Consider the following 11,880-nt stretch of genomic DNA (forward strand, 5'->3'; position numbering starts at 1 on the left):
GCGCTGGAGTGCCGGGTTGTGGGCGTATGGAGCGGGTCACGTGGTGTGAGAATGCGACTCGAGCATCGACGCAGACTGGGGCAGCGTTTCGTGCAACGGATAGCCGACGCGAGCTCTCGCGGCGTGGTGTTCTTTGTGTGCTGCGGGGGCCGGCGTTGATCGTTGCCGCTGCAGCATGCACGATTCGGGCCGGGTCCCGCCCTGTATGGTCGGTGCTGTGCCGTGGCGCAAGGGGAAAACGGCACGATGTCGGTGGAGGAAGGCGAGGTCGGACCATCGCCCCCTGGCGGGCGTGGTGCTCCGTCCGGGGGAGGTTGGGTCATCGTGCCGGAGACCAGAAGGCTCCGCGCCGGGATGGCGCCTGGAACCTCGGTCCGAGTATGCCTCCTCCCCAGAATCGAAAATGCCGGACGGACCCAACCAACAGGAGACAGATCACCAGTATGCATTGCTCGGCTTTGCGAAGCCGAGCTGTAAAAATGTATTTCCACCCCGAGAGGCTCAAGAGTAGTGGACTGATAGTAATGGCAATTGTGATGGCGAATTGTAGCTTTACCATTCGTTATATTGGGGCACATGAGCTCTAGGTTATGGGGTTTAGCAGAATGAACTAGCCAGGGTGGGCTAGGATAATTGTTAGGGACTTAGAGATGACCATAGGAGACTGTGGTTTAAGTAGTGACATTTGTACAGGTAGAGGGGACGTAGAGAGAGTAGATGGATGATAATGACGAGGGATGTGCTTAGCGTAAGGGAAGACGGGGAAAGCACCAGTATTAGAGGGAAGCAGTTAGTTAGATGATGCTGTGTGTGTGAGTATGGGAATGGAACTTGGTGAAATGAGGCAATGAACTTGGTGAATTGAGGCAATGAACATGGTGAAATGAAGTAATGGTCTGGGATGACCAGAGAAAGTGTATGAGTGGTGTATTGAGGATGTGTGTAATGGTGTTGAGTGATTGACTTGCATGGGGTGCAAGTGAATAAATGGTGTGGAATAAATGGTGTGGAGTAAATGGTGTGTGGAATGAGTGGTGTGGGGTGCATGGTGCGAAGGAGTGGATGGGGGAAGATGGACCCCTTCACAAATACCTGGGGAGGGTAGTTTAAAGTTAGGTAGAGGGAGTAGGTAAATTCTTTGGATATTGACGTCTGTGGTGCAGGGATTAGCAAGTTGTTGCTTTGAGGGGTGCATGAATAAGTGGAATGGCTGGGCGTGTGAGCCTGTTGGTGAGTATGGTTAAATGGGCACTCCGCCACTGGTAGTCTGTCGGCCAGGTGAGGCCGCAGGTAGGCTCTGGGAGCCAGGTAGAGTTCATTGTAGTGTTCAGCAGGGCCCGAGGATCCGAGGAGAGGACCCGGGTAGCCCAATGCAGGAGAGGGCGTCAGCGGGGTGAGAGGGCCAGGACGGCCTTCCCCAAGTTAGGGTATTCGCAGGAGCTAGGCAAGCTCGGATGGCGACTCCAGTGGCGGAGGTGCGCAGGTAGGTAGACATGCTGTTAGAGCCACACGACGCAGCCCGGAATTTGTGCGAGGGCACAGTAGGAAAAATTGGGGGAGTGAGACCCCAAATTGGTAGAGCACCACAGGATGGTCAATGGGAATTGGTTGTTAGAACCGCATAGTTTAAAGATGCCAAGTGGCAGGGCATGACCCCGGGTAGTTTAAAAAGTTAATGTTATTAGAAGGATAACTAGCATCAAGATCTCTTCGCACCATACACATCCACTCGCCAAGGTGACTGGACTCCGCACCAGGTTTTGTGAACTATTTGGAATGAAAGACGCATCATGACGTGGGTGAGACATTGTGTGTGATTCCATCACTTCCTTCTTGGGAGGGATTGGCTGATGAATTTGGTTTAGGGGGAGATATGGGAGACGAGACGGTAGAGACGGAATTTGTAAATTGTAAATACGGGGAAGGGCAGGGGTAGAGTAGGTGACATGGGGGGTCACGTACGGCTAGGGACGAGCTTTCTCCGCTCGCTCGCCTGCGCCCCTCATTAGTAAGGGCATTTTATGAGATATTTCACAAATCTGTTAACTAAATTGTTACCAAAAAAATTCTTCACCAATATGTTTGTAAAGGTGTGTAATAACATGTGTTAAAATGTTGAAGGTCAACTCCCGTGGGAAACCCAGAAAAAAAGCTGTTGAATTCGGGTACCGAAAAATTATTTTCGAGAATTTTTTTTTTTTTATCGGCCCTTAAGTAACTTATGAGGGGTCAAATAAGGGTTTTTCATGATTCTGAGTTGATTGTTAACATTTATATTTTCACTTTTACATTTACACACAAAGTAGCTTTTATTTCACATACATATATAATACGCAAGAGTTATTTCTCATTCACAATGTCAGAAGTTTCAACAGTCATTGTCTATGTCTTCTTCAGACTCAACAACATCATGACTGCAGTTTCTGCATGTAATGCCATTACAGACTCCACAGGCCGAGATGCACGTGACCCCATTCTTCTTGCAGCTGCATCGCCGGTTGCTGCAATCTCCATGACAATTACAGCTCGTGAACTGCAATAGCTCCTCAGGAGCCGTGGGGTCCAGTGTTGGAACTGGCTCATACCCATGCACACCTATTGTCCATCCATAGTCACTGGGGTTCAGAGACATGCTCTGTAGAAGGATCCAGTCCCGGGTCTGCAGGTAGGCATGGAGTGAATGTTGTGCAGCTGCACCCTCTGTTGGAGGTAGAGTCTCTGGTTTGATCACTCCTGCCGCTGCCTTCCTTGAGAACATGTTGTACCGAATTTCACCCAATGTAGTATCTCGTCCATGGTAAATGTACTTGAAAATCGCAGTACCAGCCTGAATCACTGTTTCCTTGGTGGCTTCTGTGTCAAGGAAGATGTCGATGTACTCAGCCGCGTCCCCTTCGCAAAACCTAAAAAAAAGCACCAGGTCTATGTCAAGTAAAGTATAATGTAAAACAGAAATAAAATTATTATTATTTTTAACATTTATACTATGATGACAATGATTATAATTATTATTATTATTAGTATTAGTATTATTTGCCGACGTAATAGTAGTATTATCATTATTACCTGGCAAATAGAGTTGTTTTCCCATGACCAGCGATTGCAGAAACCGTATCACACCCCGTGAAGGCGTGACAGAAGAGCAGGTAGCTCTTCTGTGTTTCGGAGAGAGATTCTTTGATCTTTCGGACGTCATAAGAGCCGTTTGATGTGGTTAAGAAGAGTGGATGGTGGCTGTCTGAGCTATGGTGCACCAGCATTACCAGCACGTCTGCATCTTCTGCCCGCACCTGAAAATATAACAACATGTACAAAGCATAATGAACCGTTCAAGAACAGATTTAACTTTTCAACAGTGTGAATTCTCTTATTTTTAAATTACCCCATCTCCCCCCGGGCTCCATCCAATAGTTATACTAACTGAAGACACAAATGGTACTGACCTCAACAGAGCCATCTGAAGCAGCAGCCAATGCCTCTCTCACAATTGAAGTGTCAGCATCATTGTCACACTGCTCCACAGTGATGTGATGTTTTCGGAAGGTTGAAGAGAGAAGGTGGATGAGCTCACTCTTGTTATGAGTGTTGTCCAGAAACTTTGCTCTTGGGGTCCAGTTGGACATATCCGGTCGAATCTGGAGATTACAGCAGGAATTCTTGGTACGCCGGATGTGGTCGTGATCTTTTGGTGATCTGCTGTAGCCATCAAAGACCACAATGATCTTCTGGGAGCAGCGGCCCAGATACTGCACGTAGCTCAGGTAACTGTTGGCGATCTCCTGCCAGGTCTGACGTTGTTCCCACTTCACCATGTAGACAAGCCATCCGCCATCAATTACGAGGGTGCAGCAGGGTTGGTTAGTCAAGTCAATTGGATCAGTTAACGCCTTCAGGCTTGTATTTGAAAAGTCTGCCTTGTTTGCCTTGTTCATCTTCTGATCTTTGTTGCTGAACAGGGACAATGGGAAGGGAGTCAGCTCATACTGTAAGCTTGTCTCAACTGTCATATCCCGCTGGGCGAAAATGATCAGTCGGTTGAACAACTTTAGTGAGTCAAGGTGAATCTTTTTCTCGTTGACCAAGGGAAATTTTCTTAGTGATGACAGGGCTTTTATCTTTGACTTGACATCCATGGTCGACGTCACTGACTGTCCATCCAGCTTGATCTGCATCTCCATCCCAACTTCAGCTGCTCTCTCAGCATTGACTGCGTCATCTCCAGTGCTTGTGAATCCTGTTGAGAAAGACACGAGCAACTCCTTGTCTCTATCGTTGTCGAATGGCTTGATCTCCTCAAACCATTTTAGGACAAGTTCAACTGCCTCTGCATCTCGCTTCATCTGTGTCTTGGAAAGGTCTCTGTGGACTGGAACATGTTTACTGACGTCCTCCTCCATCCGCCGGTTGACATCAGACAGGTGACTGAGGGTGAGCACCCAGCATTTGTGGCCAGAAAAACTGTTTCTCATTCTTCCTCTGCTCAGTCCACCTTGTGACTTGGCTGCCTTCATTAATGTCTGCTCAATGCAAATGTCACACCATGTGCCGGACCACTCATGACTTGAGTAACGGACAACGTGGTTCCCGTGGGCAGTGAGACGTTCTAAGGTGTCTTTGTAAGCAGGCAAAGTTTCTAGTTCCTTCATGAGTTGACAGTACAGCCGTGCGCCCTTGGCATACTGATGATGGCCTGCAGCGGCAAAGATGTGAAGCATCTTGGTAACAATGCAGGACAGATGCCCATTGTGGTCTGCAAGTCGCTCGGTTCTGATAAAGACCTTGATCACATCTACCATGTGGTGGTTCTCCACCCAGAGTGCAGGTGTTCTTCCTCCTTTTGCGAGTCGTTTGAAGGTTTCTTCAAACCTTTGCTCAAACACTGGCACTACTGGGACTGAGTGTCTGGCTCCCATCTTCCCATCAGCCACCTTCTCCATGAAGGTCTTCATGTCACCACGCTCCTCCTCAGTGAAGGCAAGTTTCATGATGCCCCCAAACGGCAACTCTTTCGTCTGTCTTGACAATCGGTCTCAAGAACATCTGAAGGCTTGCAGGAACAAGTGTCAGCTGACTATCGATGTCAGTCATACTGTGTGTGGTGGGGTATGACTTTGGACCTAAATCAATCAAGGCAATATCATTGGATATGAACTTGAGTGCCGTCTTTATGATCTGAGTCTTCTCATCTCCATGGTCAAGATTAGCATGATGCCCTCGCAGAATATTGTCGGTGCCATCTTTGAGACAGAGTACATCTGCCCTTCTTTCCTGTGTTGTGAAATACAAGGTGTCTTCGTATTTCTCTAGAAGTTTTATCTTTAGCCAATGCTTTGAATAAGAAAGGCTCTTCTCTGGTGACTGATCAAACTCCTGCAGCTTTTCATGGACTTGGTCCATGTTCATTACCCCATGCTCAAATTCTGAGTCTAACCATTCGCAGAATTCAATAAAAACTGCCTCTCGCTCCTCATCAATACTCCTCTGTCCTCTCTTCCTTTTTCCTTCCTCATCAGTCTTGGACAAACTGTCACCTCTCGCAAACATAAGTTTGCATCGCAAATGGTACAGTGTTTCTTCTGCTACCAAGTCGTTGATCCCTTCCAGGCGTCCAGTGACTTCAGTGCCCCAGTCATCCCCGCGACTCCGTGCTGTCTTCAGCAAGCTTGCCTTCAGTGTATCTGCAGTCAAATTATCTGGCACTCTGTATTTCTTTCTAGCTTGTGCTGGATTATTTTTGTAGAGCTGGGCTGGTTGGTTGCAAAGAATGCATACATCCTTATACAGGAGGTCAACTGACTGTGATCTTCTAGAACTGCAGCCAGTTGATGAACTGAACTCACAAGTAGTGCGTCTTCTCTTCAACTTTGATGACTCTTTCTCTGCCTTTGATGCTTGAGCTGACTTCTTGGTGGTTGCAACAAAGTTGTTGTACAGATAATTTTTACACTTCTGGTGGTACCTCAGTTTTCCTTCCTTTTGAGCCTCCTTCATACGTTCCACAACAGTAACATTTTCGACAGTTTCTGCTTGTTTCAAAAAAGTTGAGTATCCCTTTGGAGTTGCCTGTATGAGCCTTTCAGCTGGTGTATCCGAGCGTGCACAGATGAAGCAATTGAGCACAGGTGGAGTAACGTCTTCATCCATATTGCTAGACTCCATGTCCTGCAAAGTAGAAAATGAGATATATTTAGAAATTATTTTTCCACAAAGGAGTGTCTGTGGTGAAATATAAATGTTAACAATTAACTCAGAATCATGAAAAACCCTTATTTGACCCCTCATAAGTTACTTAAGGGCCGATTAAAAAAAATAAAAATTCTCGAAAATAATTTTTCGGTACCCGAATTCAACAGCTTTTTTTCTGGGTTTCCCACGGGAGTTGACCTTCAACATTTTAACACATGTTATTACACACCTTTACAAACATATTGGTGAAGAAATTTTTTTGTAACAATTTAGTTAACAGATTTTCATATGTTTCCCTTACTACATGTCGCATTACCTTGTGATTACGTGTACCCTTGCGCCCTTTCCCCCGCTGACTCTCTCTGCTTTGTCTTTCCTCCCCACCCATGGACCCATTATCTTTTGTTGAGGGGAGTGTGCAGGTACCCTGAGCTGTGCGGCTGCACCTTTGCACTGCGCCCTGCTGCCTGTTGGCTGCACCAGAACCTATGCACCTACACCTATGGACCACACGTTCTGTGGCCTGGCACCTTTGCTTGGGCAGACAATCGCGGCAAACGTTATCTTGCCCTGCGGACCACTGTTTTTTTTAGTGGCCCCAATGCCATGCAGTCAGACCACCTAAGATGGCCCTGCTGGCCAAAATAAAAAGCGGACACGGTTTGTGCCTTTTTATTGTCCCCCGTCGCACAGCGGGGCAAAAGGGGGACGATGGTTTTCCCATCCGTTCGTGCGTGTGTGCGTGCGGGCGTGCGTGTTTGCGTGCAGGCATGCGTGCATGCGTGCGAGCATGCGTGCGTAAGCGAAGGACCGCATTCGAATTTGGTGTGTGGGTGGATCCCACGTCAAAATCCAAGGTGGCCGCCGCCATGTATGTCTGATGCCATTTATGTCTGAACTTTGTGAGATGAATATCTTGAAAAATAAGCGAAGTACCAACTTCTATTCTGGTGTGTGGGTGTATCTAGGCATAAGGAAGAGCGCTATTGGAAATTGGGTCTCCACGTCAAAATCCAAGATGGCCGCCGCCATGTATGTCTGAACCTTGTGAGATGAATATCTTGAAAAATAAGCGAAGTACCAACTTCTAATTTGGTGTGTGGGTGTATCTCGGCATAAGGAAGAACGCTATTGAAAATTGGGTCGCCACGTCAAAATCCAAGATGGCCGCCACCATATATATATGTCTGAATCTTGTGAGCGAAATATCTTGAAAAATAAGCGAAGTACCAACTTCTAATCTGGTTTGTGGGAGTATCTAGGCACAAGCAAGAAGGCTGTTTAAAATTGGGTCGCCACGTCAAATTCCAAGATGGCCGCCGCCATGTATGTCTGAACCTTGTGAGATGAATATCTTGAAAAATAAGCGAAGTACCAACTTCTAATTTGGTGTTTGTGTGTATCTAGGCACAAGGAAGAACGCTATTGAAAATTGGGTCGCCACGTCAAAATCCAAGATGGCCGCCGCCATGTATGTCTGAACCTTGTGAGTGGAATATCTTGAAACATAAGCGAAGTACCAACTTCTATTCTGGTGTTTGTGTGTATCTAGGCATAAGGAAGAACGGTATTGAAAATTGGCACCAGATTAGAAGTTGGTACTTCGCTTATTTTTCAAGATATTTCGCTCACAAGGTTCAGACATACATGGTGGCGGCCATCTTGGATTTTGACGTGGCGACCCAATTTCCAATAGCTTTCTTCCCTATGCTGAGATACACCCACACACCAAATTAGAAGTTGGTACTTCGCTTATTTTTCAAGATATTCATCTCACAAGGTTCAGACATACATGGCGGCGGCCATCTTGGATTATGACGTGGCGACCCAATTTTAAACTGCGTTCTGCCTTGTGCCTAGATACACCCACACACCAGATTAGAAGTTGGTACTTCGCTTATTTTTCGAGATATTTCGCTCACAAGTTTCAGACATATATATGGTGGCGGCCATCTTGGATTTTGACGTGGCGACCTAATTTTCAACAGCTTTCTTCCTTATTCCGAGATACACCCACACACCAAATTAGAAGTTGGTACTTCGCTTATTTTTCAAGATATTCATCTCACAAGGTTCAGACATACATGGCGGCGGCCATCTTGGATTTTGACGTGGCGACCCAATTTTCAATAGCTTTCTTCCTTATGCCTAGATACACCCACACACCAGAATAGAAGTTGGTACTTCGCTTATTTTTCAAGATATTCATCTCACAAGGTTCAGACATACATGGCATCAGACATACATGGCGGCGGCCATCTTGGATTTTGACGTGGGTTGCACCCACACACCAAATTCGAATGCGGTCCTTCACTTACGCACGCACGCATGCTCGCACGCACGCAAGCACGCCCGCACGCACACACGCACGCCCGCACGCACGCACACACGCACGCACGGACGGACGGACGGACGGACGGACACACGGACGGAGGGGAAAACAATAGTCCCCCTTTCGCTCCACTGTGCGACAGGGGACAAAAATAAGCGAAGTACCAACTTCTAATCTGGTGTGTGGGCGTATCTAGGCACAAGCAAGAAGGCTGTTTAAAATTGGGTCGCCACGTCAAATTCCAAGATGGCCGCCGCCATGTATGTCTGAACCTTGTGAGATGAATATCTTGAAAAATAAGCTAAGTACCAACTTCTAATTTGGTGTGTGGGTGTATCTCGGCATAAGGAAGACCGCTATTGTAAATTGGGTCACCACGTCAAACTCCAAGATGGCAGCCACCATATATATGTCTGAACCTTGTGAGTGAAATATCTTGGAAAGTAAGCAAAGTACCAACTTCTAATCTGGTGTTTGTGTGTATCTAGGCACAAGGAAGAACGCTATTGATAATTGGGTCGCCACGTCAAAATCCAAGATGGCCGCCGCCATGTATGTCTGAACCTTGTGAGCGGAATATCTTGAAAAACAAGCGTTATGCCTAGGTCCCCCGTCGGTGAAGTGATGTGAGTTGACAAAGTGGAAGACGCAGAAAACATGCTATGATATGATATTTTGCTCACAGGGTTCAGACATACATGGAGGCGGCCATCTTGGATTTTGACGTGGTGACCCAATTTTCAATGGGGTTCTTCCTTATGCCTAGATACACCCACACACCAGATTAGAAGTTGGTACTTCGCTTATTTTTCAAGATATTCCCCTCACAAGGTTCAGACATACATGGCGGCGGCCATCTTGGATTTTGACGTGGCGACCCAATTTACAATAGCTTTCTTCCTTATGCCGAGATACACCCACACACCAAATTAGAAGTTGGTACTTCGCTTATTTTTCAAGATATTCATCTCACAAGGTTCAGACATACATGGCGGCGGCCATCTTGGATATTTACGTGGCGAACCAATTTTAAACAGCCTTATTGCTTGTGCCGAGATACACCCACACACCAGATTAGAAGTTGGTACTTCACTTATTTTTCAAGATATTTCGCTCACAATGTTCAGACATATATATGGTGGCGGCCATCTTGGATTTTGACGTGGCGACACAATTTTCAATAGCGTTCTTCCTTATGCCGAGATACACCGACCCACCAAATTAGAAGTTGGTACTTCGCTTATTTTTCAAGATATTCATCTCACAAGGTTCAGACATACATGGCGGCGGCCATCTTGGATTTTGACGTGGCGACCCAATTTTCCACAGCGTTCTTCCTTATGCCGAGATACACCCACACACCAAATTAGAAGTTGGTACTTCGCTTATTTTTCAAGAGATTCATCTCACAAGGTTCAGACATACATGGCGGCGGCCATCTTGGATTTTGACGTGGCGACCCAATTTTAAATAGCGTCCTTCCTTATGCCTAGATACACCCACACACCAAATTAGACGTTGGTACTTCGCTTATTTTTCGCGATATTTCGCTCACAAGGTTCAGACATATATATGGTGGTGGCCATCTTGTATTTTGACGTGGCGACCCAATTTTCAATAGCGTTCTTCCTTACGCCGAGATACACCCACACACCAAATTAGAAGTTGGTACTTCGCTTATTTTTCAAGATATTCATCTCACAAGGTTCAGACTTACATGGCATCAGACATACATGGCGGCGGCCATCTTGGATTTTGACGTGGGTTGCACCCACACACCAAATTTGAATGCGGTCCTTCACTTACGCACGCACGCACGCATGCCCGCACGCACGCCCGCACGCCCGCACGCAAACACGCATGCCGCACGCACACACGCACGCACGGACGGACGGATGGACACACGGACGGAGGGGAAAGCCATAGTCCCCCTTTCGCTACGCTGTGCGACGGGGGACAATAAGCGAAGTACCAACTTCTATTCTGGTGTTTGTGTGTATCTAGGCATAAGGAGAACGCTATTGAAAATTGGCTCGCCACGTCAAAATCCAAGATGGCCGCCTCCATGTATGTCTGAACCTTGTGAGCGAAATATCATATCATAGCATGTTTTCTGCGTCTTCAACTTTGTCAACTCACATCACTTCACCGACGGGAGACCTAGGCGTAACGCTTGTTAATCTTTGGTGTGTCAGGACAAGAAGACTGTAAGCTTTGATAATGGCACACCGAAGATGAAGTGAGAAGACGTCGCGGCCCAGCATCCAAGCAAGCACAAGACATCATTGATTAATTGTCCCCCGTCCCACAGCGGAGCGAAAGGGGGACTATGGTTTTCCCCTCCGTCCGTGTGTCCGTCCGTCCATCCATCTGTCCGTCCGTGCATGCGTGTGTGCGTGCGGGCGTGCGTGTTTGCGTGCGGGCGTGCATGCGTGCGGGCGGGCGTGCGTGAGTGCATAAGCGAAGGACCGCATGCGAATTTGGTGTGTGGGTGCAACCCACGTCAAAATCCAAGATGGCCGCCGCCATGTATGTCTGATGCCATGTATGTCTGAACGTTGTGAGATGAATATCTTGAAAAATAAGCGAAGTACCAACTTCTAATCTGGTGTGTGGGTGTATCTAGGCACAAGGAAGAAAGCTGTTTAAAATTGGGTCGCCACGTCAAAATCCAAGATGGCCGCCGCCATGCATGTCTGAACCTTGTGAGATGAATATCTTGAAAAATAAGCGAAGTACCAACTTCTAATATGGTGTGTGGGTGTATCTCGGCATAGGGAAGAACGCTATTGAAAATTGGGGCGCCACGTCAAAATCCAAGATGGCCGCCACCATATATATGTCTGAACCTTGTGAGCGAAAAATCTTGAAAAATAAGCGAAGTACCAACTTCTAATCTGGTGTGTGGGTGTATCTTGGCACAAGCAAGAAGGCTGTTTAAAATTGGGTCGCCACGTCAAAATCCAAGATGGCCGCCGCCATGTATGTCTGAACCTTGTGAGATGAATATCTTGAAAAATAAGCGAAGTACCAACTTCTAATTTGTTGTGTGGGTGTATCTCGGCATGAGGAAGACCGCTATTGTAAATTGGGTCGCCACGTCAAACTCCAAGATGGCCACCACCATATATATGTCTGAACATTGTGAGTGAAATATCTTGGAAAATAAGCAAAGTACCAACTTCTAATCTGGTGTTTGGGTGTATCTAGGCACAAGGAAGAACTCTATTGAAAATTGGGTCGCCACGTCAAAATCCAAGATGGCCGCCGCCATGTATGTCTGGACCTTGTGAGCGGAATATCTTGAAAAATAAGCGAAGTACCAACTTCTAATCTGGTGTGTGGGTGTATCTAGGCATAAG

At 46.8% G+C, this 11,880-nt stretch overlaps 1 protein-coding gene across 1 annotated transcript; it reads right to left on the bottom strand.

The window, feature by feature from the left end:
• Positions 1-2,184: 2,184 nt before the first annotated feature.
• Positions 2,185-4,662, bottom strand: LOC144891372 (uncharacterized). Its single transcript, XM_078774696.1, has 3 exons — positions 3,444-4,662; positions 3,067-3,290; positions 2,185-2,903 (listed from the first exon to the last, which is right to left on the bottom strand). Exons 1-3 carry the CDS (start codon positions 4,644-4,646, stop codon positions 2,369-2,371), a joined length of 1,962 nt encoding a protein of 653 aa, XP_078630822.1. The 5' UTR covers positions 4,647-4,662; the 3' UTR covers positions 2,185-2,368.
• Positions 4,663-11,880: the final 7,218 nt, after the last annotated feature.

The sequence above is a fragment of the Myxine glutinosa genome, chromosome 3 (assembly GCF_964187855.1).
Source record: "Myxine glutinosa chromosome 3, kmMyxGlut1.1, whole genome shotgun sequence".
Taxonomy (NCBI): domain Eukaryota; kingdom Metazoa; phylum Chordata; class Myxini; order Myxiniformes; family Myxinidae; genus Myxine; species Myxine glutinosa.